This window comes from Astyanax mexicanus, chromosome 24, assembly GCF_023375975.1.
Source record: "Astyanax mexicanus isolate ESR-SI-001 chromosome 24, AstMex3_surface, whole genome shotgun sequence".
NCBI lineage: Eukaryota > Metazoa > Chordata > Actinopteri > Characiformes > Acestrorhamphidae > Astyanax > Astyanax mexicanus.
The window spans coordinates 18,499,932-18,526,948 of record NC_064431.1 but is presented as its reverse complement, the minus strand read 5'-3'; the positions used below and the strand labels follow the sequence as shown (position 1 = coordinate 18,526,948).

The 27,017-nt window shown below is 36.9% G+C and overlaps 2 protein-coding genes across 8 annotated transcripts; both read left to right on the top strand.

The window, feature by feature from the left end:
* The first annotated feature begins 4,292 nt into the window (after positions 1–4,292).
* On the top strand, positions 4,293–16,654 carry zc3h11a (zinc finger CCCH-type containing 11A). 7 transcript variants are annotated; one of them, XM_007228558.4, is made up of 18 exons: positions 4,293–4,420; positions 4,997–5,039; positions 6,986–7,047; positions 7,700–7,824; positions 8,660–8,779; positions 8,898–9,021; positions 9,436–9,630; positions 9,735–9,803; positions 10,121–10,201; positions 10,615–10,698; positions 10,926–10,997; positions 11,458–11,550; positions 11,714–12,241; positions 13,223–13,296; positions 13,397–13,907; positions 14,269–14,459; positions 14,831–14,958; positions 15,445–16,654. In XM_007228558.4, the coding sequence occupies exons 4-18, from the start codon at positions 7,765–7,767 to the stop codon at positions 15,656–15,658; spliced, it is 2,544 nt and encodes an 847-aa protein (XP_007228620.3). In that variant the 5' UTR covers positions 4,293–4,420; positions 4,997–5,039; positions 6,986–7,047; positions 7,700–7,764; the 3' UTR covers positions 15,659–16,654. The 7 variants fall into 7 exon arrangements, with proteins under 7 accessions (XP_007228620.3, XP_015457637.3, XP_007228621.3 ...); XM_015602151.3 differs by having other exon boundaries at positions 6,742–7,047; XM_049471598.1 differs by having other exon boundaries at positions 4,323–4,420; positions 5,000–5,039.
* Positions 16,655–18,283: 1,629 nt separating this feature from the next.
* On the top strand, positions 18,284–25,863 carry maf1a (MAF1 homolog, negative regulator of RNA polymerase III a). The gene is made up of 7 exons (XM_022682681.2): positions 18,284–19,161; positions 20,967–21,095; positions 21,225–21,393; positions 21,813–21,934; positions 23,184–23,303; positions 23,404–23,508; positions 24,342–25,863. The coding sequence occupies exons 1-7, from the start codon at positions 19,079–19,081 to the stop codon at positions 24,364–24,366; spliced, it is 753 nt and encodes a 250-aa protein (XP_022538402.1). The 5' UTR covers positions 18,284–19,078; the 3' UTR covers positions 24,367–25,863.
* The last annotated feature ends 1,154 nt before the right edge of the window (positions 25,864–27,017 follow it).

Sequence of the window (27,017 nt, the reverse complement as noted above, 5' to 3'; positions counted from 1 at the left end):
AGGAGAGCTAAAACCACCACTAAAGGCCACCAACCCAGCTGTGTGCCTCCCAGATGGCAGATCCAGAGTGGTGCCCACCCTCTCTGCATAACCCCTCCCAAGGGAGATGCCCCACCCCTGTCATCCTCGCACACAGGAGAACAGAAACATGCCTCAGGCAGCCACACACACAACCCAGAGCCGCCACAATATCATATTACAATAATTATTAATATTGCCTCCCCCATGATCTGCTTTCTCTCACTCACTGAAAAAAATTCTGTCCGGGAGGGGGGAAAACCCTGCCCGCCCACACTAAAAAATGGTTGGCTGTCTCACAGACTCTTTGCAGAGAACAGGCCAATCAGAACCCTCTCTGTTTTCTCTCTCTCTTTCCCACACGCGATTACAGAAAAAAAGTTTGGGGCACTCCTTCTGAATTCCGGGAGATTATATGTGACTCGCGGGCATCAAGGAGCCACTACCGAAATGTGGGAGACTCCCGCAGCTTCAGGGAGACTTGGTTTGTCTGCAGCCGGTATGTTTACAGGGTTTCACAACAGTGGCAATACTACTAACTTGAGATCTTATTTAATGCACAACCATCCAGCTGAATATTGAATATAAAAATAGTTCCCGCAGAGAGATCCTGCCTTAAGCTCCACACGATAAACATGCTGATGTTTCTTGCTCAGAATTTGTCTGACAGTTACATTAAAAAATACATTTATAGCAAGAGCTCTGGCCTTTTTTTTTATTTATGGGTGTACTTTATTTGTTGTAGTTATTTAAGATATTAAAATATTTTTATATTGGGAGCCCAATGTCTGCTCTTAATAATATAAAGTTAGTTTAACTGTAAAATTGTGTAATAGTATTGTGCTATTATATTATTAGTGTGGCACATTGTCTTAAAGCTCCTTTTTTAGCCAGAGGCAGGAAAAAGCATTTTCTATAGTGGTGCTTTAAAATGACAATATTATCGTTTATCGCAATAATTTCTGGGACAATATATCGTCCTGAAAATGTTGTTATCGTGACTGGCCTAACTGTATATGACTCCAGACAGTGTTTAATTTACTCTACAAAGGTAAAGCTAGTGGTAGAGTTATTTCAACTCCCCAACTCATTTCATCCAAAATATTATATGATGAGTTTCTTTGATGCTACAATCTAAAAACCTCTGGAATATAATCAAGAGGAAGATGGATGATCACAGGCCATCAATCCAAGCTGAACTGTTTGGCATAAAGGTTTCCAAAAGCAGTGTGTTAGACTGATGGAGGAGAATATGCCAAGATGCATTAAAAACTGTGATTAAAAACCAGGGTTTATACCACCAAATACTGATTTCTGAACTTTATACTTATACTTAAAACTTTATAATATGAACTTTTTTTTTTGTTGCATTATTTGAGGTCTAAAAGCTTTTTTGTTGTTTCAGCCATTTCTCATTTTCTGCAAATAAATGTTTTAAATGAGAATATTTTTATTTGGTATTTGGGAGAAATGTTGTCTGTAGTTTATAAAATAAATCAACAGTGTTCATTTTACTCAAATATATACCTATAAATAGCAAAATCAGGGAAACTGATTTGGTCTGTATATTTCAACTTTTGAACCCTCTGTAACATCTTTTTAATCTTTATCTGTATTAAATAAAACAGCACAACTACTATACATTCTTATCAACATAACTTGCTGAGACCCACAGGGTTCTATCATAGGCTCAGTCTGAAACAGAAAATTATAATAATTAAGGTGAAGAACTAAAGGGTTGGCCCATGTACAGAGTTTAAAGAGTTAACAGTTTGAATAGCAGTTCTTTACAGCTCTGTAAACACAGTCAGTAAGTGTGCAGTATGATCAAGGTACAATTGAGCGAGGCTTTGAAGATTAATACTGCTAATTTCAAAGGTCTCTGTAGATCATAAATCTGTGCAATAAATATAGAGGACAATAAATAATCAGATTTCCAAGATCCCAAGCCTTTCAACAAAGAAAACACTCTTATTTGGGTTCCTCCTGTTTTAGTTTGGTGGAGGATTGGGCGGGGAAGAACGATAGTACTTCGACTCATGAATATTTAATATGCAAACGTATGTCCTTTGATTGGTTAACAGAACTGTGACGGACACACCCTCAATGGCTCTGCAGTGGCCTTCGCAAACAAGTTAAGCGAGGCCGTGAATATAACAATATACAATATACTGGTAGAAGTTATGCTGCCTCAAAGTCCTCCTCAGAAATTTCTACTTATAAGGTTAAAGTGATAAAACATGATATATGTACTGTATATATTACTGTAGGAGCAGGATCCATGCTTGTTACTGACACGCCCCCTAATGTGAAACTCGTGGCTTAAACTGATGTATGGTAAATATTGAATTTACCAGATGAGAGCACATGGACGCCACCACAAACTCTTATTTTTAGATAAAACTCAGAGTTTCCCAGTTGAGGGTGTGTCAGTAACAAAAGGTCAATAGATTACAGTAACTTTATTTAAATTGATAAATAAATTAAATAAAATGATGCAAACAGTTCGTATTGTAGAACACTCGCAGATTGTTATAAGCCAATGTATAAAATCACTAGAATTAGGTGAAAAAACGTAAGAGTCTAATTAAAACATCGCTTAAATAATGTGTGTCTTATTCTCTTCATTCTTTTGGAGTAGGGCAAAATAAACCTCCTATTTTTTTTTATAATAATAGACCAAAACTATCAATTATAGAGCTAAATTAGTGCCAAAACTACGCAAATAAAGAAAACGTATTCTGTAAATATGATACTACTTGCAAACACACGACACGTTTTACAAATACAAAACTCGACTATCTAACACACACAGTGTGTTTTACAAACACAAAACCTGATGGTTGTAAATATATACGTACACTTCAAAAAGTCCACAACTGTTTTCTAATACATTGCTCTTAACAAACAAATATAACATGTTTTACTAATGCAAAAAGCAATAAATAACAAGTAAAACATGATTTTTAAACATTACCGTGTCATGATTCACGAACACGCACAGCTAATTTGTAAATCCATTTTCACTCGAACAAAAACGCTCAAACACATGTCAAGTCGTAATTACCACCTGCAAACCCTTAAGTAGGAATTTAGGAGCCGCCGGTGTCGTGGCGTTCATGTGCTCTCATCTCGTAAATACAATATTTTTGACACCACTTGAAAGCAGCATCAGTCAGGGAGGTTTTCATTGTTCACTGTTTTTCTGTCTGTATTTTATATTGGCTAATGCAGGCAATGATGAGAGTGATGGAGTGACCTGCTGTAGTTCAAACAGACCAAATACTTTTTTTTACATGTTTATGTAAAAAACTATCAATAAAATGATTGTTTATAAATACCTACAATAAAAAGTATATGTCACTATTTATTTACATTTTTTACTAAAACTGTAACCTCAGAGCAACAATATACAGATTTGTCATGGGAATAATGCAAATAAAGCAGCAGTGGTTATTATTTTACTCCAAAAATATAATATAATTCATGCCATAGAGCAGGGGTGTCCAAACTACGGCCTGCGGGCCATTTGCGGCCTGTTTCCTTTTTTGGAGCGGCCCGCGAGGTATTTCAGAAATAGAATGAAAGTTTGCCCGCTGTTAAGCAGGTTTTTATAATGTGAGATTCAAAGCTTGAACGCTAGGTGTCAGAAATGGGCCAAAGAGTCTAAAAGCGGAGAGAGTGCGCATTTCTAGCGCAGAAAAACGGGGCAAAATAGTCTAAAAGTGGAGGAATGCGCATTTCTAGCGATGAAAAACGGGTCAAAGAGTCTAAAAGCGGAGAGGGTGCGCATTTCTAGCGCAGAAAAACAGGGCAAAATAGTCTAAAAGTGGAGGAATGCGCATTTCTAGGGCACAAAAACGGAGCAAAGAGTCTAAAAGCGGAGAGGGTGCGCATTTCTAGCGCAGAAAATCGGGCCAAAGAGTCTAAAAGTTGCCGTAATTAAGGAGTTTAATATTAAGAGACATCATGAAATTAAACATCAATTTGAAAAATCTTAGTTTACACAACACTGTCAAAGATAAAGATAGTAAGTCAAGTAAAATGGTGTGTAAATGAAATAATCAGGAAAAAAAGTATTATTTAAAGTGGTATATTTCATTATTTGTTTTATTACAGAGTGTGGCCCGTAACTTCAAATATATTTCTCCTTCTGGCCCCCAACAAAAATAGTTTGTAAACCCCTGCCATAGAGGGTTAAAATATAAAAAAATAATCCAGCCGAAACATGAACGTTTATTCAAAGTTCTTTGCTGTCAGAGGAACGTCACCGGCGGGGGCGGGGCTATCAGCGCGAAGGCGCAGTCGCCATTTTGTCCGTTTAGTGAAGCTGGCTGGGAGAACCGTCGACCGGGGGACTTAGGAACAAATCAAGTTTTTAACAGTCAAAACCTTAAAACGGGTAATTTTTAACTCTTTATTTATATCGTGTATATCTGAAAGCTGAATATATACATTAAATACGAACAGGCGAGCTCGCGGTTTTCTGCTGGTGTTGAGTTAACTAGCTTAGCTGTTAACTTAGCTATAACAGTTACTGCTATCTGCTGATACTAAGAACATTTGGTAAAACTGCAGAAAAATATCGGGTATTTTTCCGCAGACGGCTCGGTTTATATAGTAAATGCTGAGTGTGGACGGTAGACAACTAATTTAGCTAAGTTAACTAAGCGACTTCTGTTACGTTGTTAGCGTTAGCTAAGTTAGCTTAGCTTTGTTAGAGTTAGCAAGGTTAGCTTACAGAGCTAAACACCACAGGCCCCAGTCTTAACGTTACATAAAGCGCTGAAAGTACAGTTTAGCTAAGTTAGCTTAGCTGTTTATCTGCCTAGTAAACTAGTTACTGTAAATGCTGATACATGTGTGTTGAATTGTAACGTTATTAATGTTGTTAGCTTAGTAAATTATAGTTATTATTGTAGAACTCAGAAAGGTTAACTAGCTAACTATGTAACATCTAAACCGCTTTGTTTTCCAGTAGAAACCGTGAAGTTGAATTTCGCATTCGCCCTGTAATCCTGGTTGGTAAAAAACGCTTTCCTGATCATTTTGTTTTGTTCATTCTCTTGTAACTTAGTTTTATCTCTGTTTTGTTAAACCATACGTGTGTATATTATTTACTAAAGAACATCACTTTGATAACTTGCTGTAGTACACTGCTCAAAAACGTTATGGGAACACTTAAATATCACAATATGACAGTACCACAGTTAGGAAATGTAACCAATCATCAATGTTCACCTGCTTTAGTACAAATTAATTTGCTGAAATGTGCAGCGGGGAGACAACAGCAGCAAAAGAGCCCCCAAAAAATACTGTCTAATCTGAATCCTTCCTGATTGATAATTTTCTAGTCTTGCTCTTTTCTAGTATGTCAGTACTGGTAGCATGAGTCATTACCTGCACCACTTTCAGTTTGCATAGGTAGTTAGTCCAGCTCTTGCAGGATGTTACATTCAAACCTGCTGTCTGTCGCAAAGAGGTTTGCTGTGTCTTCCAGCACATTCCCAAGAGCAAGAAGGAAGATACAAATAGACATGCAGTTACACGAGGAGAGCTGGACCAGTATCTGCTTTTAAGAGCATGAAGGAGCACTGGCAGAGCACTACAAAGTGACCTCCAGTGGGTTGCTGGTGTGCATGGTTCTGATCAAAATGTCAGAAACTGGGTCCATGAGAGCCCAATGCGTGCCTAGCACCATACAGCTCGATTGGCATTCGCCAAAGAACACCATATTTGACACTGAGCACATGTGCAGATATGAACGAGATTAGAATAGTGAACCCATTACACTTTACTGAGTAGTGTATGAGTGTCATTTGTTCCTTAACGAATGGCACAATTTATATCGGTAACAGTTTTCACTTTGTGATTTAAGTGTTCCCTTAATTTCTTTAAACAGTGTAGTTAATCAAAGTGGGAGCAGGCCAGCTGACAAATCTCTACATTGTTGTTGGGGCAAATTGTTAGGGTTGTTAGTCGTAGGTGATTGGGGTGCAATTGTTTCACATTTTGTTAATTTTTAAAGCATTTTATCTGATTACAATTTGTGGATATTCCTTATTTGTGCAGTGTGCTTTGCACATAAAAAAAAACATTGATTGCTATTTGCAAATCTAACCAAAAATTGATCGACAAGGTGAAAAAGTTTCAGGATACCCGTTTATATAATTTTGTATATTATAATTATATTATAAAACACTGTCCTGTGACTTTTGACCCTGTGTTATGAAAAGCTGAAATTCTGAAACCCTATAAACCTTTGTCCCCACCAAATGATAGGTTAGTTTATTTATCATGTGCATTTTTTGTGTCCTCATAGCAAATGTTTGACATTTTAATGTTTTTGTGCATTTCTCAGTCATACCCACTTTCACCAGCCTGTGGGAAGTGTTTTTCTTCTTCTTTTTAAATGTAGGTTGTTCATGAAGAAGTTGTTCAATCCGGAAGTAGCTGGATTTGGATACAGGCTGACTTTGCCTAAAGGCTTCCCCTGAAGATTGCCCTTTTTTTAAATATCACATCCACATTTTTTCCCCCCAACATTGGGCGTTTTTTTGTCATCCCGAATTTTGCCACAATTTCAAATTCTACCTCAGTTAAATTTTCTCACTTTCTCACACACCAAATTATCACCCTGTGTTTGAAGATAGAGGATTTCTGCCCCCTCCCCACTCACCTTCAAGATTTTTGTTCCCATTCTCCTTGGCTCTCGACATCTAGCTTGAAGATATTTGTGCCCTCAAACCCATTCTCCGCTTTCAGAAGTCTTTATTGAGGAAAAAAAAGAAAAAAAAAAAAAAAAAAAAAACACAATCACAAAATGGACTTTTCACCTTTTCACCACTGATCACTTTTTACAAAGCAGTCTATGGAGAGCAGGTCTCTTACAGAAGGAAACCTAGGCCACAAGTAGCCTGTCTCTCGCCCTGTTCAATCTTTACTCATCGGTCAAGTGTTCCTTCAGGATCCAAACAGCTTGGAGCCAGCCCTGAAGAAGTGCACCTGGAAACGACGTGTCCACGGCAGGTGATTGGACCCACAATGTTAAAAATATGCATTTCTATGGGAACTTTTAAGGGTTCTTCAAGAAGAAACTGTGGAGGAACCCCTTAATATGCTTGACAGAACCTTTAAGAAAAAAATGCTCAGTGAAGCACCTTAGGCTTTCTTGAAGGTTCCCCAAAGCATTTCAGAGGTTTCTTTCACAGTTTTAAATTGAAGTATTTCCTTTACATTTAAAAGAGACTACCTAGCAAGGATTGTTGTGATATTGGCTTGTCATGATAATTCTATTTTTGTATGGACAATAAATAGAAATACACTGTTAATGTGCTCTTCTTGCTAAGAAAAACAAAATGGGCTTCATGAAGGTCAGAAAAAATGGCCGTGTACTAGTCTGTATGTTGTACAAGAAGTTGAAAACAAGCTTACCCTTGACAGGCGTATCTCTTCCCCTTATTTCAAAACAAATTCAGATAAAATGAATAAAGTTGACATTACCAGACCTCCTGGATAAGTTAAATGTTGAGGGTGCATTCAGATATTGTGTGATAAGTTGATTAATTTAAGTGTTGATACAGCCTACTGTGATTTATTAGTGTAACTTTTGATATGTCATTCTGCATAAGCAGACATAAACTGAACAGAACCATGAATAGTCTTGTTATTCTCTGAATAGGGAGACTTCAGACGGCCCTGTCGCAGCACTGAAGAGTTCCTGAGCTGCGATATTCCCTGGCGCTGATGAGTATGAACAACAAAGGAGATGACTGCTACTTCTTCTACTATTCGACCTGCTCCAAGGTAGTAATCAATTTTTAGGAAAAAAATATATAAATGTTCTTTAATATAGTATATATTCAGTTTTGTGTCAACCAAAATAGCAGATTTGGTCAGATTACGCACCGTTCTGGTTAATTTGCAGTGTAGTATGAAAACATCAGTTATGCTAAATCTTACTTCCCTTGGGATGCAGACACATCACACAGTACCTTGGATTGCTGTATGTACTGTAATTGTTGATGAACACTTATTTATACAGAAATAAAAGGGAATTTGAAAAGGGATCTGTTACTGTACTTTAATAGAACTGCTGTGTTCTCACAAAGGGGACTCAAATTCTATAATTTAGAATTTAGAGGCTATAATTCAGAACACCTGGAAAGGCAACTGAACCGCCGAAAAAAACGAAACACATTAACCTTATTTCGCACCTAGGTTCAGACTTTTAGGTGGAAAATATCACCCATAAACGTTTTTATCTACTTAAGAGATTTTATTAAAAACTTTCAACATATAGCAGTAAAGAGATTAGTAATTTATTAGTAATGTAAAAAAAAAAAAAGCCCAAACTGTACTCTTTTGAGTGTCATTCAGCTATTATCTGGAAACAAAACCATTTACTTGCAAAAAAACATGTGCAGATGTGTTTAGTTTTATTTTATTTTAGATGTCTAGTTATTCAATAATATTGAATTATATGATTAAAATACCAATTTAAACCTTTTATCATTACATGTTGTAAAAAAAAAAACATATATTTAAGGTTTCAAAAAATGAATGTATGAAATATATTTGGGCAGAGTGCAGACAGTTATCTGACCTTATTGTTCTTGTTTTTTATTTATTTTTTTGATAGGGTGATAGCTGCCCATTCCGGCACTGCGAGGCTGCCATGGGTAGTGAGATTATGTGCAGCCTTTGGCAGGAGAATCGTTGTTTTCGCAACGTTTGCAAGTTTCGCCACATGGAAATAAAAGTGAGTAACTAGCACTCCAGCTATAGTGGAATACTTTCTCCCCCAAATTGAAATTGAGCATTTTGAGCATCATTTTGATTTTCATATTGTCTGTTTATACCCTTTGCTCTTCACACAGAAAAATCGTAAAGAAATAGCTTGCTACTGGGAGACCCAACCAGGTGGCTGCCAAAAACCACACTGTGCTTTCCATCATGAGAAGTCACGCATGATTGATGGGATGTACGTCCCCCCAGACAAAGGTACGTACTGTAAAGATTAGGGATGAGACATTAACATTTTGCACAAAATGAAGCATGAAGCTAAAGGCTATTCACATTTATGCCTTACTTTTTAAATGAAAAGCAATTATATATAATCTTTTGAATGCTATATTTTAATATCTATGTAGAGGCACTGTTTGTTTAATTATTTGTCCTTTTACAGTTATTTATCAAATTCAAAAGCTATTATAGGTAAAACACAGGTTTAAAATAAAAAAGTAACTGCCTTTGGAAACAGAACAGAACAGTAGGATTTGAAGATTTTGTAAAAATCAATGAATAAATAAAAGGTGGTTCTATCAGCAAATTGATACTGTGATGCAACACACATTGTTGCTATACTTTGACACATTTTTACACCTCTAATCAGTACAGAGTAATGCAATTTTTCAGGGCAAGCCATGAAAAAAGAAATCGAGGACGAGCCTCCACTGGAGGACCGCGCTCCATCACTTCCAGTCCCCGCCTCCAACGCCACCAACCCCCAGCTAAGAGGGGTCATCAAATCTGAGACTCAGGAGAGCGTTCCCAGCCCTACACATCCACCAGTGGTTATTAATCCTGTGGATGATGAAGATGACGAAGATGGTAACCTATGATTTTTAAAAAACAGTAAAGTTTAAGTGCACTTTGGCATTTACATAATTTTCATACAAAGTTCAGTTTCTAATGTGCTTACTTGCTGTTTGTAGATCAGATCTCTGAAGAGGGAGATGAAGTTTCCAGCGTTTCTCCTCAAAAACGTATGAGTCCTAGTAAAGGTAGGAGTCTTTCTTTTGTTAAGTGTTTTTCACTATAGACTGAAACCTAAAGATGGCCGATGTGGTTAAAATATAAGTATTTTCATGCATAGGACAGTAATTCCTTTTAATCATTTTTTGCTGCATCCCTTTAAAATGATAAGCACAGTTGGGTCAGTGTTCTTTAAACATTCAATGATATCCTCAGTATGCTTAAAAAAAAGCATTGTAGATAAGAACATTATCATGTAGTAAGAACATTTATCATCATATCATCGTCATTGTCCTGCTCAACTTAAACCTTACTCTTCACTAAATTCATTGTTTCTTTTGCTCAGATGATTCTCTCAACTTTGGCATCCGAACTTTGGAGGAGATCAGATTAAGGAAAGCTTTGAAAGCTAATCTAAAGAAATCAGGTATGCATTATTGTTTTTTTTATCTTGTTTATTTAAATCCAGGTATACACTGTGGTTTTAAAAATCTTGTTCCTTGGTTGTAACTTGCACTGCATTCAACATATTTTTGAGATCTGTACCATAGTAGTCATTTTAGCATGCAGAATATGGCTACTTGTACAAAATTGCAGCACACACCAGAACTTGATGTATGAAGCTCATTTGGGCAGTTAGTCAGGCATCACATCTCCACTTGAAGTGTACTTTATGTGGCAGCCAATTGTAGCATGATATCACCAATGTGAGCTTTAAAAATGGTCTACAATTGCACACAGTGTACACCTGGCTTAATAGTGTCCAGTTCATTAATATAATACTTAATGGATGTACTTCTTATTCATGTTCTTAAAGAATTATTCCTTCTTTTTTTTCAGGCTATCCCAGTAGTAACGGAGCTGGCACAGAAAAGGAAAATATTCGATTTCTCAGATTACAAGCTGCTGTCACTACTAAGACTGGTACGCAATAAAATGCATGTTTAATTTAGTCTTTTAATATTTACAGCTTTTATAATAGACCACTTCATTTTCTAAATCAGTTTTCTCATTTATAGATATATGTTTGAGTAAAATGAACATTGTTGTGTTATTCTATAAACTTTATACAACATTTATCCCAAATTCCAAATAAAAATATATTGTCATGGCTATTTTATGCGTTTAATTGCATTTATTTCTTTCTTCAGAGTTTCCTGCTTTTGAAGATCCTGGAAAAAGAAAAATTACTGACAGACTTGGAAAAAGAATTCACAAAGAAGGTAAATTTTACTATTAATTAACCTATGTTGGCCCTATCATGTTAATTACATTATCGATTTATCTTGCAGCATATGAACACTTCCTTGATCATTTTAACTTGTCAAGGAGAACCAGTTAATCTGAATATAAACTGTGTTGACTTTGTTTGAAAACAGTGATTTAATTTAATGGATGCATAATTTATTTAGGATATTTAGAAATGTTTCATTTGTGAGAAATGTTTCATGTTCCAGTGTTTCTTGGCATTCATTGCTCTTTGAAAAGGAGTAAACACAGTATGCTGTTGTATGGCATGACACAGCATTCACACTAGCACCTGTTAAAGTACACGATTTCTGTCTGAGATTTTCTCAACTTAGTTGAGTGATTTAGTTTTTTATGATTATGATTCAGTGAGGAGACATTCTAAACTGATTCTTTAGAACAATCATTGACATTTAATTGTATTTTTCTCATTAGACATCCCTGTGGAACCTCAGCTGAAGGTCAGCCTTGCTAAGCGCCTTGGTGGATTTGTAGATTCGCCTCAGGACACAGATCTACCTCCTCAAGGTCAGTCATTATATTATCATATTTATTTATATCATTTATTATTATTGTTGTTGAACTTTTCTTGTCTTGAATATTTTATCTTCAGATACAAACACAGCCATTGTAACCAAAGGCACAATAAATACATGTTTCACTTAAAACCCTTTAATTTCAATTTCATTAGCTGTGAGACCGGTGCATGAAAGACTTGGAACAACCCCTGACCTCGCTGCACCCAAGTCACCCAAAATCGAACCGAAGCCATCCGAGGAGATCCGTATCAAAACTCTCGAAGAGATCCGGCAAGAGAAAGCTGCCAAGTCTCAGACCCAACGCAAAGGTGTACGGCTTGTCTCAGAGCTGCCAATAAAGACATTAACCTCTGCCCAGAAATCGAACAGGCCTGTGAGTGGATCACAGGTGAAGACCTTCTCGGAGATCCTGCATGAGAAGAAGAAGCTGAAAGAGGAGAAGACAACAGGACCTAAGGAGGAAGGTTCCAGCTCTGAGAAAGGTGAAGTCTCTGCACAGGCTGGTGCAGGTAAAGTAGCTGCTCCAGCCGAAGAAGTCCGAGTGAAGACCCTCGAAGAGATCCGCAGGGAAAAAGCTGCAAGGATGCAGGCCCAGGTCCAGGAGACCACCAGTGACAACACCTCAAGTTCAAGCGATGTGGCTCTTAAGAGGCGGATTCTTCGTGTCGGCAAGAACACAGGTATGTATGAATTGTTTGTCGTGATTAAATGGAAAACTAGCACTTGTTTTTTTCTTCAATGTATTTTGCTGTGTCGGATCTCTTTGCTTGCTGTGTCTGTGTGTCTGTGGTGTTTTTTTTTAAATGCAATTTTAAATACAGCAGCAAAACAGACCCAGCATTACATACCAAGCTGTGTGGAAACCCACTGGAGCAGTCACCCTTAATGCTCAGAACTAGGGGTGTAATGATGCACTCTACTCATGATTCGATTCAGTTGATGATTCTGCATTAATGATTAGATTGAAATTCAAATTTTTGTGTAAAGTACTTTTTAATATAAAGTATTATAAGTACTGTTTTAAGTTTAAACCAACTACTGCTTCCAAAAAACAAAATCTATCGCTCCTTTTGGCTTTTAAAGGCTGGATGGCTGACGTTAAAACTCGCCCTGTGCGCCAGCCAACCTCTTGTCGGACTCCCGACGACACAAATTAAACACAGCTCCCTGGGCTCAGCCCCAGCTCCCACGAACCAAGAGAAACAACAGACCCACAACAAAAACCTTCTGGAAGGCTGCAACAAAAAATAATATAATATACAGTTAAATCTGGCTGTTGATTGGCTCAAAATGCGGTTATGTGATGGCCTATAGTGTAAAATAATTGACATGTCCTCTTTTCTTTTGCTCACGCCCATTGGTTCTCTTGCTAGTACTAGTGCAGTTCTGCCCTCTGGTGTTTAAACAATGCAACTGCATACTACTTCGTTGTAACAGAATGCAGAATGTGGAGTTGTCTGTTTTAGTGATGCACATTGTAAAACAATTTTACATCGCTACACTACTATTTAGAACCGCTTATCTCTGCAGTTGGAAAGCAGCCTGTGAAGGCTGTGGTACTTTTAGTTGTGTTTAGTATCAGAGAAAACAGTTCCATCTTTTCTTTCTTTTTTTTTATTATCAGAAGCTCGTTCTAATGTTATGAAACTTTGTTTGTAAAGCAGCTACTCCAGCTACCAATTCTTCACTGAAGAAACAACCAGATTCTGAGGCGAAAACGGATCGTGTCGCAGAGGCAAGAATTAATTTTGCTTTTTAAAAAATCTTATTTAAACAAAAAAAAAAAAATCTTGTAAATGTAAAGCATTTCTAAATAATGTATCTTTTTTATGCAGTCTGTTGCAGCGAGTGGAAAGCCTGACTCCTCCAGCCAGTCTGTTACAGTAAAGAGCTTTGAAGAGATCATGCGAGAGAAAAAACTCCGCAAACAGCAGGAGATGCAGGCCAACAAGCTCGAGCAGCCTGACCAAAAGCCAACCCTGACACCTTCTGAGGAGAAGCCTCCAGCTACAGTCAGGCCACGGATAACTGGACCTCCCGCATCCCCACCGTCCCAAGAGCCCTCAAACCCAGCTAAGCTCCCTATACAGCAGCGTCTCGGCCTTAAATCTCAGACCGCCACGTCTGTCCCCAGAGTATTACCACAGAAGACCCCTGCAGAGCAGCAAGCCAAGAAGAGCTCTCCAGCCCCAAGTCCTAAGAAACTGAGGCTTTCACCTGCTGAAGATCCTCCTGTGCAAATGTCAGAAGTGGCAACTTCTCCAGACATCCACTTACAGGAGCCACAGACCGAGAAGACCCAAGAAGCTCCCAAAACCTCTCCATGCAAAACTGTTGAAACTAAGGGTGAGGTCCATTTTTAGTTATGGGAATGATAAGGGGTTAGTGGGTTCTTAAACCCGGGTGCGTCATTATGTATCATAAATAATAATATTGCTATAATTTTTAGAAATCCCTATCGTGGTCATAGTGGCAGTTTGAGAATTACTGCGAAACGCTAAGGGTCATTTTCAGGGATGTCCCCTCGGCCGGTACCGAGTCCGAATTCTCTTACATTTTCTCTTTAAGGTTTTTAAAAATGTTGTATTTTAAAACTATATATATATAATATAATAGTTGTGTGTATACATATAATTTAGCAGTTTAAGCACAGTATAAGAGCAGTATAAGCACACATTTTGAATGCATGTTTTTTTCTGATTTTCAGTGAGGCCCAAGCTGAATGTAAAACCCTCTGTGATGAAGCCAACTACTCAGGTGAAACTAGGCCAGAAGAGGAAGGCAGCAGGGAGCCATGGATCTGCAGTCGCTGCAGTAAAACCTCTCAACGCTGTTCTGGTATCTGAAACTGAACCAGCAGTTTCATCTGAAACTGAACCACCCTGCAAGCGTAAAGAGGTGAGGTGTTAATCACATATTTGTAGCTGGGGATCAGTGGCAGCTGAATCAGTGGCAGTTGGAAAAGAGGCAGAGTCTGGCTTCACGTATCGAGGGATGCATGTGATGCATACAAGTGACAGAGGGGGTCCTAATAAGAGTGGGTTGGGTAATGGGCCTTCAAATTAGTGGAGAGAATATGATCAAATTAGAAATAAAATATAAAAAAGGGTTTCTTTCTCTGCTCTGAAAAATGACAATTTGCATTTGTATATTTTTTATTCTTAAAAATGTATTTTTTCTCAAAAGAATCAGAACACTAAAAACACAGGAGCTGTCTTCATGTAACACTGTGTTGTTAACGTTTGTTTTTTTTGTTCTTTCTTTTTTAGTTGTCTGCTCCAGTCTGCAGTTCGGAAGTTGGATCTAGTACCCAAGAAATATCGTTTGTTACAGAAGAGCCCAGTATTCCCAAGAAAACCGCATTCTCAGGGACTGGACCCGTTTCTGTTCCTCAAAGGTAAAATTTCAAGACACGTATATTAAAGAACTGTGTATACTAAAAAGTGATTTTTTTTTTAGGAAAAGTGAAACTTAGAGACAAAGTAAGCATGCTGTGAATACAGTCAGACCCTCACAAAAATGCTCCAGAATCTAATAGAAAGTCCCCCCTAGACAGTAAAGACTAACAAAAGCAGGATAAACTGTTTTAATGTCCATGTACTTTTGATAATTTAGTGTAAGTTGGTTAGAGGAACACAGTAACTGATTAGGTTTCTGGCTTGCTTAATATGATGGCTGGGTATCGAAGCCATCGAAGACTTTTTTTACACATTTTGTGAGTAAACACTATTTATTAAGAGTCACTCTCATGACCCCCAGGTTAAGAACTCCTGGATTAGGTAGACTAGGCATGTAAACTCTTGATAATATCAGATAAATAAGGCTAAGGCTTATGTTAAGGACCCAATTACTTACCACTTCTTCTTTTGATTCTCTCTTTCAGCCCCGTCATCAGAACACCTGCCTCCAGGGCTCGTCGTTCAAGTGTGGTGTCTGCACGCACTGCCGCTACTCCAGCAGCGAACTCATCAGTGGACGACTTCGAGGACCTTCTGGACGAGTTCACTGATGATAAACTGGAGGATGAGATGCAGTTGGACCCAGGGATGGGTGAAGATGATCTCCTGCTGGAGCTCTCAGAAATGATTGACAGCTAGACTTTTGAGCTCAGGACTTCACCTTTTTCAGTTAATTACTCCTGAGCCCTGTGTGCCCTTGTGCCCCAACCCAAAGTCACTGCCACCTTGGATTAGAATATGGACTGAACTTTTAAATTCTTTTGAGCCTATATTTTCATGATTTTAATTTAGCGCTGCATTATTCTTATTGCTTTTAAAGAGTTTTATTTTAAACCTGAAATCATTGTCCTGTTTAGTTTTCTTTTTATTTGCTGGTTTAAGTTTCTTTTTCTATTTAAATGTTATATTTCTGCCTATGTCATATATGTTCACTGTTAATAGCTTTGATCACATTGGAAATATCAGGATAAACATTTTATAAGAAATTGTTGATCAAGCTGTTAAAGGAAACCATCCTCAGGAACAGGATTGTACTTAGTTGAATAGCATAAAGATGTTAATCATGTATTGATGCAGAAAGTAATTATTTGTATACTGTGTATGCTTTTGGAGAGCTTGGAGCGAAAGACTTGGACAGCTAGGAAGGCACCTGATGTTTTGTTCAGTGCTCTATTTGTGCACATTTTCTGTTTTTTTCTGTTTTGACATTTTCTGAGTCTGATAAATGTTCTTAAGTCTTAAGTGCATGAAGAGTTTTTTTCCCTTTTGTTTAATGAGAGATTTTAATGTCATGTTTAATCTGTTTAGTTTATGCACCTGAAACAGTTTCATGATGGAATGATGTATGGCTGAAAAAATGTATTGGAACAGATTTTTTTCAGAATGGATTTTTTGGGCACTGGTCAGTTCTGAAATGCCCTCACATGAATTTTGCTCTATATAAAACTGTTTATTTGGGACCATTTGCATTCTCTGTATTTCCTGTCCAAGTATTTCTGTTTAACTCTATGCCCCCTTTAGTCTCCTGACTAATGTAACCATATATTGTGAAAGGGTTGTTCTCAGGGACTGTTTCAGTGTATTTTGAACCATGATGGATTAAATACTCATTCACTTGCGTTCTATCATTTTAAACATCTGAGTTGTCTTTTTTTCTGCTTTACCCCATTTGATCTTTTATACACACTGCCTGGTCAAAAAAGGTCTCCCACACTAATTTTTTTTGGACCACCTTTAGCTTTGATTCTGGCATGTGTTTCGATAAGATGCTGCAATGTCAAGATTTATTTCAATCCAGTGTTGCATAAAATTTTCCCCAAAATCTTGCAGCATTGATTATCTCAAAGATTGTCATTGGGGTTAAGGTCTGGACCTTCATGAACAGTGAATCTTCATGTGTGAAAATGAGCCCATGTTCCCTGAACCACTCTTTCACAATTCTAGACCGATGAATCCTGGCATTGTCTTCTTGGAATATGTCCCTGCTGTCAGGGAAAAAATAAAAATTGATAAAATAATCTGGTCTATATTCAAAATATTCAGGTAGTCATCTCATTCTTTTAACACATTCTGTTCACATAGAACTGACCAACTGCAGCAACCCCAGTTAATTTGCTTAATTAAATCTAGGTGGTGTAGTAGCCAGTTTAAGCAATCTACAAGCGTGCAGGATCTCTGCTGGGTTTAAATACACAAAGATGATTAGGCACACGTGCAGATAATGAGAATTCAAGTGACGATAATTGTAGGATATAGCAGTTATTAGTCGAAAAAGGGTGTGACTGTGAGCTGAGGAGGCGTGGTAGTCTAGGTAATACAGTCCAGATTGTCAGATTCATAAATCGGATACACTACAAAAATGTCACCTTAGCAAATGAAGCTGATGATATTGATTTACTGACTATCACAGTCACATTCTGCATCATGATTGGGATTGGTGGATACATCTTTTGGATCTGTCCAATAGTATTCTGACACGAGGCTTCAATACAAACCTAGTTTGTTTCCAAAATTGCCCTATTTTGGAAAGCATTAAAAAAAGCCTAGAAATTTAGACACAATTTAAAAACATAAACACAAAATTCAGGATGCTTATAGAACTCATCACATTCTTTAAAGGGGCACTAAACTTTCTGATTTTAGCTGACCACATGCTCAGCTCAGAATAAAAAAATAAATAAAAAAATGTGAGGTGAACTGTATCAGTATTTTTCAGTAAATGGCCTGTATTAAATTATAATCTTAAAAATTAAAATAAAAACCTATAATTATTAATGAATGTATACAGCTCTTCTCCCGAATTCCAAATAAAAATATTGTTTAGATAATTTATTTGCAGAAAATGAGAAATGGCTGAAATAACAAAAAAGATGTGGATATTTCAGACCTCAAATGATGCAAAGAAAACAAGTTAATATTCATAAAGTTTTAAGAGTTCAGAAATCAATATTTGGTGGAATAACCCTTGTTTTTTAATCACAGTTTTTATGCATCTTTGCGTGTTCTCCACCAGTCTTACACACTGCTTTTGGATAACTTTATGCCTCTTCTGGTGCAAAAAATCAAGCAGTTTAGCTTGGTTTGACGGTGGTTTGCAATACATTGCAACTACCACTGACTCCAAAACAACATCTTAGCAACCACCTAGCAACATAATAGAAGCCACCATGGGTACCACAGCAACACTTTAGCAACAACCTAGCAACACCATGGCAACCACCCACTGCTGCTGCTGTTGCGCTCCAGACCTGCAGGAGCCGCTGAGCTCTCAGTCCGGATCTCCGCCACACTGAGAGAACAGCGGCAGCACAGAGGCAGCTTAGCTGCGTAGCTAGTTAATGTTGTGACCCAGAAAAAGATCAATATATACAGAATTTCTTCATTAAAGCAGCGGAACAGCAGAGAAGAGGCTTGTATAAGCCTTCTGCTTCTGCCTGAGCGCTGATTCAGCAGCTGGGATGTATCATTTAGCTGGTAATTTTAGCCTGTTTAATGGAAGGTGCTGGAAATTTCACAGTAAGAAGGAGGAGATATTTATTAAACACAGAAGAGCGATAAGCCCGAGACTAAGACTTTTATCGCGGTCCTAAACTAAATCAGAGGGTCTGAAGCTTGTTTCTGGAGAGCTCTGGAGTAAATAGAGTTATTAGAGACTGTGACTAGTTACTCTGTTGTTGTTTTGTCTCCTCAGGCCTGATGGTTTACAGCGTTAGCGCTGCTGCTGAGAGCTAGCTTAGCTTAGCTAACCCTGGAACTGCGGTGTTTTTAGCTAGCTAGCGTTAGCTAATAACGTTAACATTTTCTGAAGTTTAAGGACATATTTCAGTGTTCAGTTACTGCCTGTAGAAAGCGCAGAGAGACTAAAGATACACGTCTTTTGTCGTAATTCTGAGGTTTTGTGTGAGATTAGCTAGCGACTCTTTTTACTTAGCTAGGCTAAGCTAAGCTATCTTATTTGTTTATTTTAGAGTTGGCTAACTGCTAGGTTAGCTAACGCTAGTTAGAGTGGGTCTCGGGTCTCAGTGAGAGTTTTACAGAGGGATTTTCAGGATTTTCATCATGAAACTCTTAGAAAACTCGAGTTTTGAGGCCATAAACACACTGCTGACCATAGAAACAGGAGACTGCAAGATAATAGGACGGTAAGTTCCCCTAAAAATGTGTGGTTTAACTTGTTCTGTCACGTCTGGTGTTTAGTTACCGACCCAAACTCAGTAAAGCCTGACTTGAGAAGATAACTAGGGGCAGACGAGGGTATCGGGTCGGCGGTTTCTGCAGATAACAAGTTGTTTACACAGACTTTTACACAGACTGTTTAGAGGTGTACTACAATTTAACCTAAAAATGACCACTTTAAGTTTAAGAGCTGAGAAACACCAGTTTGAGAAAAGATCAGTAGGCTATATTGTTCGAGTTGTTTACCTTGGTTTTCATTTACCTTTTAAAGTGTCTGCAATTGTTAAATAAGAATAAAGTCATGCAAACTTTACAACAATTAAGGGTACCGTAATTAACTGTATATATGACTGAATGTCTTAACTACTTATAAATTGACACTAGTTAAGCCATTGTTAATTATTACACACATATCTCTGGAAAAAATTGAGAGACCACTTCAGTTTCTGAATCAGTTTCTCTGATTTTGCTATTTATAGGTATATGTTTGAGTAAAATGAACATGGTTGTTTTATTCTATAAACTACAGAAGAAAATTCTTTTAAATTCTGAATAAAATATTGTCATTTAGAGCATTTATTTGCAGAAAATGAGAAATGGCTAAAATAACAAAAAAGATGCAGAACTTTCAGACCTCAAATAATGCAAAGAAAACAAGTTCATATTCATAAGGTTTTAAGAAATCAATATTTGGTGGAGTAACCCTGGTTTTTAATTGCAGTTTTCATGCATCTTGTCATGTTCTCCTCCACCAGTCTTACACACTGCTTTTGGATAACTTTATGCCACTCCTTGTGCAAAAATTCAAGCAGTTCAGCTTGGTTTGATGGCTTGTGATCATCCAGCATAAAGCATTAAAATGTATTTGAGTAATGTTTAATAATGTCTTAACTTGTGCCAATTAATTATTAGTTGAGACATAACCATTTAACAGGAAAGGGAGACCAATGGTTTCCTCTGTTACACAGGATAAGTTCATCAGTTTTTCCAGCTTCAGAAACCACAAGTTAACAGTTCCCCAGATAAGAGCACCTAAATGCTTCACAGTAGAGTATTTTGGTTTGTTTAACACTTTTAGTTTACTACATGATTATATATGTGATCATTCATAGTCTGAATGACTTAAGTTTTCATTTGCAATGAGGGAAAAAGAAAACATTGAATAAGAAGGTGTGTCATAACTTTTGTCAGGTACTGTAAGTGAAGTCTAATTAAACAGGAATAGAGATTTTTTTTGACCCATAAAGTAAAAAAAACCATATAGTGTGTGAAAATACCAAACCCACGTATTTGAAGGTATACAATTTGGATTTTAGTTGCATTACATTAAAATAGATGCTTCTAGCATTTACTGTATCTTATTTACTTTGCTAACAGAAATTCTACTTAGCAGGGCTACATTTCCTTAAAGGACTTTATTGAAACAACATTTTTTTAATGCTCTAGCAAGTATATCACTAAAGGGAATTTTTACACCTATAGTAGCCTAGCTGTTTTGCTCTGGTCCAGGTCAGTTAATAAGTGTGTAATGTTGGAGCATTTTTGCTTGGTTGGTTTTGGTCAGGTTCCTGGTTCTGGTTCTGATTCAACCGCACTTAAGTGCAGGTGTGCAAAACGTTCTGAGATGCTTTGGAAAACTAGGCCCCCCCATCTTATTAAGAAGCCCTTCCTGAGTTAATACGAGTGTGCAGAAACTCCTGGGAAATCAGCCTGATTTTCTCTCTCTCTATCTCTTTCTTTTTTCTTTTTTTTTGTCTTTTGTCATTTCTAGGATTGAAAGCTACTCCTGCAAAATGGCCGGCGAAGACAAGCAGATGTTTAAGCAGTTCTGTCAGGAGGGTTTGCCTCATGTGCTCGAGGCCTTGTCCCCTCCACAGACCGCTGGAGTCAGCCCTAACAAGTAGGAGCATGACTAGTTTGGGGCAAAAGCTTTAAAAGTTAAATCATGCCTTTAAACAACAGGAAATATTGATGTATTTATATATTCTGTTGTAATTTATTGTATTCTTTTGCTTCTGTTTCCCTTCAGGCTGAGCCACAGTCAGAGTGGTGATGAAGGAGAGGGTCCGCTCTCTGATAAGTGCAGCAGGAAGACGCTGTTCTACTTGATTGCCACTCTTAACGAGTCCTTTAGGCCGGATTACGACTTCAGCCGCACCAAAGGCCACGACTTCAGCAGAGAGCCCAGTGTTAACTGGGTAGGGATGATGTTCTATATTGTGCTTGCTATGTTAACAACAGTACACTGTATGATAGGGTTTTAGTGGTATATTGTGTTATAAAAATTGATAGTTATTATCACCACTTTGTTACTAGTGTCAATGTTTAACAGCAAATACATCAATCTATTTATTGAGAAATCAGCAGATTAAAATAAAAAAATCATTAGCTGATATTGAAATAGTGTAAAATAGCTTTCTCCTGCTCATTAATGAAGTGTCTTGAGCTTTAACGATAGCATAGCTTTTGTTCAACCAAGAAACACTTTAATTTCCTGAAGAGTCAAAGTGTAATATTTAATAACATTAAGAAGACAAAAAAAAACATATTTATAAATGTTACTCTATACATCGTAAAGCTATAATCTGTTTCTTGGTGTTCTTGTGTATTTTTTCAGGTATTTAATGCAGTGAACAGTAGTTTGTCTGCTGCTGCTGGAGAGGTGTACAGTCATCTGCAGCCTCAGCTCTGGGAGGCCATCGACAGTGAGATTAGCCTGGCTGAATGTGACATTTACAGGTAAAAACACTATACATGCACAACAATTCTGCACATTCTCTTATCTTGCATAAAGTGGTTTCCACTGATCAGTGAGGAGCAACTCAATATGGTTACAAATCTGAATTTTCAGTATGGTAAGAAACTAAGTAGTGATTCTCTCTGTGTAAATAATTTTTTTAGAGGGTTTAGGCTTTTCGACCAGTTATCAAAAGTGGAGGTAGACTATTGTTACCCAACAAACAACAGAGGAATAAAAAAAGCAGAGTTGTGCTGAAAGCTGACTCCCCTTGGTGTGCACTATGGCTACAACTGATTATGCTGGTGATTTTCCAAAGATTACGTTAGTTTTGTTTTTTCAATCATACTTACATTTTTAGATTAACAAACACATTTTAATATTAAAAGTAAATATAAAACCCTGATAATTTAATTTAATTTATTAAGGGAAAAAAATGTATTCAAACCAAGCAGGCCCTATGTGAAAGTGTTTGCCCTCTAAACCTAATAACTTAGTTGTGCCACGCTTTGACTGAAACTACTATCAAAGAGTCACATCACTATGAAGGAATTTTGGCCCTCTCATCTTTACAGAATTGTTTTAATTCAGCCACATTGGAGGGAGCCACAGCATCTCAGCAGACTCCAACACTTGAAGTTTGTTCTTTTAAGCCATTCGGAGGCAGACCTGCTGGTGTGCTTTGGATCATTGTCCTGCTGCAGAACCCAAGTACGCCTGAGCTTGAGGTCACAAATAGACAGACAGGCATTCTCATTCAGGATTTTCTGGTAGAGAGCAGAATGAATGGTTCCATAAGTGACAGCAAGTACTCCAGGTCCTAAAACAGCAAAGCAGACCCAAACCATCACACTAAGACCACCATGTTTGAATTTCATCATGAGATTCTTTTTTGAAAAATGTGTGTTAATTTTATACCAGATTTAACGGGACACACCATTATTTTATCACATAGGGCCAGGTTGTTTTGGATTTTTTTCCCTTTAATAAATAAAGGGTCTTTATTCAGGTTATAATATTAATATTAAAGTTTGTTCGATAATCAAAAAAAATGTAAGTATGTAAAAAAAAATTGCAAAAAAAATATGTAAGGGACAAATATGTTTTCAATGCACTGTATGTGTTCTGCCTATTCTGCAGTGGAACCCACCTGTCCACATAAGTGATGACAACAGTACTCATCACTTATGTGTCACAGGGTATTAACGGACGCTTAACAATATGATACTTGTTGAATTGTCTTTTCTTCAGTTATAATCCAGACCTTGCTTCAGATCCGTATGGAGAAGAGGGCAACCTGTGGTCCTTCAATTATTTCTTCTACAACAAGAGACTGAAGAGGATCGTTTTCTTTACGTGCCGCTCTGTTAGGTAAAGTTCAGAACTCTCTTTGTGGTGTAAGCTGAACATTTTCTAATATTTCTCACACATTGTATCAGTTGTGCAATGATTTTTTTGCTTTTGTATCTAGCCTGTTCATGGCTCCACAGAACTTTAGCATTGGCACAGAGTTGGATCTGGATCTGGAGGAGGGAAGCTTTGAAGAAGAGGAGGAAGAGAACATGGACGAGGAGAGGTGAGGATGGGCCTGGGCTTGGACCTGGCGATTTTCACGATTTATTTGGTAAAAAAAAATGTATTTGGTAAACCTAGTACTAAACCATTTCTTTATCTGTAGTTTGATTTTTAGTTGTGGTAATTAATTATATTCGAAAATCTTATTTTTTGTGAAGGAATTTTTTTTTTTGGCCATAATCGCCCAGCACTAGTTAATAGTAAGTTGCTTACAGTTTATAGAAGTTGCATACAGTATATAGCATGCTTAAACTTTGTAACAGTTGCTTGCAGTTTATAGCATCTGCTTACAGTTCATATCAGTTGCTTCTTTCAGTTCATATTGTATGCTGCTTACAGTTCATATTTTTGATTTTAAGCTTTTAATTATTACAAATATTAGACAACAGTAACTTTTTAAATATTGTTACAAAATAATAAAACAAATTAAACTGTTGTTTTAATAAACAAAGTCAACACACAGACTCATTCATGTTAATGGGCAATTAAGCAGAAAAGCGATTAGTATTATATTCATAAATTGTTCAATATGTCGATAATGTAATTATTGTGACAGGCCTAGCACTACAGTTCATACAGTACAGTGTAACAAGAAACTGATCATTGGACTATTAGATTGTATGTTTTGAGACCTCTCATTGGCTGCACATAGCCACTATGACGTTTCATATTTCAGTACTGAGATCTTTTTCAGAATGAATAGGACAGCATGTTCACAGGTGTCTTGGTTACACACTGTCCGGGTTTATATCAGTCGTTTCATCAGCAGGGCTGGGGCTGTACTTGAACAGTGGCCATCTCCTGTAACAGTGTGTGTTTTGTTTTTCCCTGCAGACATGGAGCTTTGTGTGCCCTGTGAAGAGAGCATAGTGGCAGGGCTTTGCTCCTGAACGCCTCTGCGCAACACTGACGACGTCTCGTACAGAGCCTTGTGTCAGCTTTCCTTTATATTTCACACAAGTCATTATTATTATATTATTGGTTCTGCTTTAACTACAAGAGAGAAGAAATCCTGTAATGTTGAAATTCTCAGAGGGGCTTTCATTTGTGTTTTTAGATGTTTTTTTTTCTTTTCTTTTTTTTAATACCAGTTTGTTGGACTGTTTTCTGCTTTTTTTATGACTCCCAAAAAATCAGTCATTCATACACCCTTATTAACTTTTTAATATAGAGTCAGCTTCATTCTTGAGTTTTTAAAAAGTTATTTTTATTTTATACCACATTTTAAGACAATAGGCATTGACTTATTTCTCTTGTGCCACTAGGGGGCAGTCTGTACATAGCCTTGTAAGCTTTTACTTACGTTTTGGGTTCATCTTTATTGTACATCTTGCTTTAATTACAAGAGAGAAGAAATAATTTTAAAAAGGAAAGTTTGGTGATAGTGAAATCTGCAAAGGGGATTTTATTTGTTTGTATTTTTAATGTATTTTTTTTTTTACCGTTTCTTGGCCTGTTAATTTTTACAAATGTTGTGCTGTGTTTTAGGATTTGTTTTAAGTTTTGTGACAGTATCTTGTTTATTATTATTTTTGTCCACACTTTTTTTTTAGTATTGTAAAATTTGGCAACCAAAATGATTAATATGAGAATTGCAAAAAGTTTTCTTTAAAAAGACATTTTGAAAAGACGTGAAAACCGTCTTTAGTATTTGATAATCAGCCCAAAAATAAAAAAAATATTTTCTGTGCATCCATGAGTTATTATTTTGGGCTTTCCTAAATTGCAAAGAGGCAGTTATGTCTCTTACCACCAGGGGGCAGCCTGTACCACACCAGTATCTCAACACTTGTGACCCACGTGTCATTCTTTTGTTTCTGAGACATGTTGTCTCATTGTTTCAGCCATCACTCCAACTCCGAATGTGATTTTTGATTTTAGGGGACCAAGCTTCAGTGTTCAAAACGTATTTTGGGTGTTATTGTTGTTGGTTGTATTGTTTTATTTTCTTTGTATTAATCATGTACTTTTTTTCTTTAATTATTATTTTTTGTTTGCTCATCAAGCATAAACCACATGTAGATCTTGCACCCGAGGACTATGGCTCTGCACAGTTTGGATGCCCCAAACAAGTTCTCTAGAGGCTCTATTATGGTGGTTCTGCTTTCCAGAGTTCAGATTCCTGAACTATTGCAGCCCCTTGAGTGAGTGTAGTGTAGCTGAGGATAAGCTAAAGATACCCCAGAATTCCAGAATTAGCTTAGTGTTCATCACTTTTTCCCATTTATGGATGTGAGCTGATAGCAATGTCAGTCTTTTCCCCCATTTGTTTTTAACACGCAATCCTTTGAACCTAATACATACATATCCGATTTGATTATAGTGATTATATTTGATTAAAGACCTGATTATAGTGGTCTGCATTGCTTGTGTTAATTTAGAACAATTACTTAAGACAAATCGTTTACACATTGTTTTTGTTTTGTGTTTTAATATTTTTTTTTTTAGGCTTTTGGTTTCATAGATAAATCTGACATACAATTTTTATGCTGTGTCCGAGACTGGATGCTGTGTTTATTCCATGGTGTCACTTATTAATTGCAGCACAGATGTCAAGGTGACTATATTTAAGTAAATATAAATGAGATATGAGCACACACTGCAATATTTGTCATTTGAAAAAAAGAAAAATGTCTATTTTGTACCAGATTTTGTTCTAATCTAATTTTTTTTGTTTTTCTGGAGTCCTATTCTATTGGCAGTATTTTGCCTCTGTGCATGTGCATTGGCACATCTGTTTCAACAGGGTACTCTTTAGAAAGAGTTGTCAACAAACATTTGGACATACACAGTATCTGTTACGTTTGCTGCTGTGTTTTTCCAAATGGTGGAATTGATTTGCGTCACTGTTATGTTCCAGAATTCTGCAATAACTTTCAGCTTTCAGTGTTTGATCAGTTGGTACGGCAAAAAAAAAAACAGTAGTAGGGATCTAGGGAAGGGAAGATTTTGCCCTTCTAATACTGATATCAAAAATAGCGGTGGATTATTTTTTTTTTCTTTGTTTAAATGATCCGATATCAACTTTTAAAAGATTGATCTTTAAAATTAGTCTATTTTTTTCCATGTGTCAACATAATCCATCTGTATAGCCAGAGAGCCAGCAGCAGCTGGTTGCAGTTAGCAGTTACATGTGTTTACTATGTGTAAAGTCACCATAGTGCCATGTTTAACCCTCCTGTTATGTATTGGGTCAAATTGACTCCTCTTAAAAGTTTGAAGATCTAGGAAAAATAGTTAAAAGTATTTTTTTTCAGTATGAAACGTCTTCTGCTTGCCTTAATCAGTGTAATCAACATATACCGTAATATGAAAATGGGTTATCTCATATTTGCAACCACCCCCTACAAAAACTAAATAAAAAACACTGTTTTATATGTTGGTCTTTCAAAAGTAATAAAGTAGCGAAACATTAAGAAAAGTTTGAACATGATTTTTTTTTTCATGTAAAACGAGTGAATTATCCTAATTGAACTATTACCATTTATAGGTAAGGAGCACCACTGCACT

Bases quoted from the DNA above. Each gene is read 5' to 3' on its own strand.
- maf1a (XM_022682681.2), top strand. From the start codon at position 19,079: ATGAAACTCTTAGAAAACTCGAGTTTTGAGGCCATAAACACACTGCTG. The intron at 21,935-23,183 runs GTAAAAACACTA...TCTTTTCTTCAG, and splicing joins GCTGAATGTGACATTTACAG to TTATAATCCAGACCTTGCTT. The intron at 23,509-24,341 runs GTGAGGATGGGC...TTTTCCCTGCAG, and splicing joins GAGAACATGGACGAGGAGAG to ACATGGAGCTTTGTGTGCCC.
- zc3h11a (XM_007228558.4), top strand. From the start codon at position 7,765: ATGAGTATGAACAACAAAGGAGATGACTGCTACTTCTTCTACTATTCG. The intron at 13,908-14,268 runs GTGAGGTCCATT...TCTGATTTTCAG, and splicing joins CAAAACTGTTGAAACTAAGG to TGAGGCCCAAGCTGAATGTA. The intron at 14,959-15,444 runs GTAAAATTTCAA...TCTCTCTTTCAG, and splicing joins CCCGTTTCTGTTCCTCAAAG to CCCCGTCATCAGAACACCTG.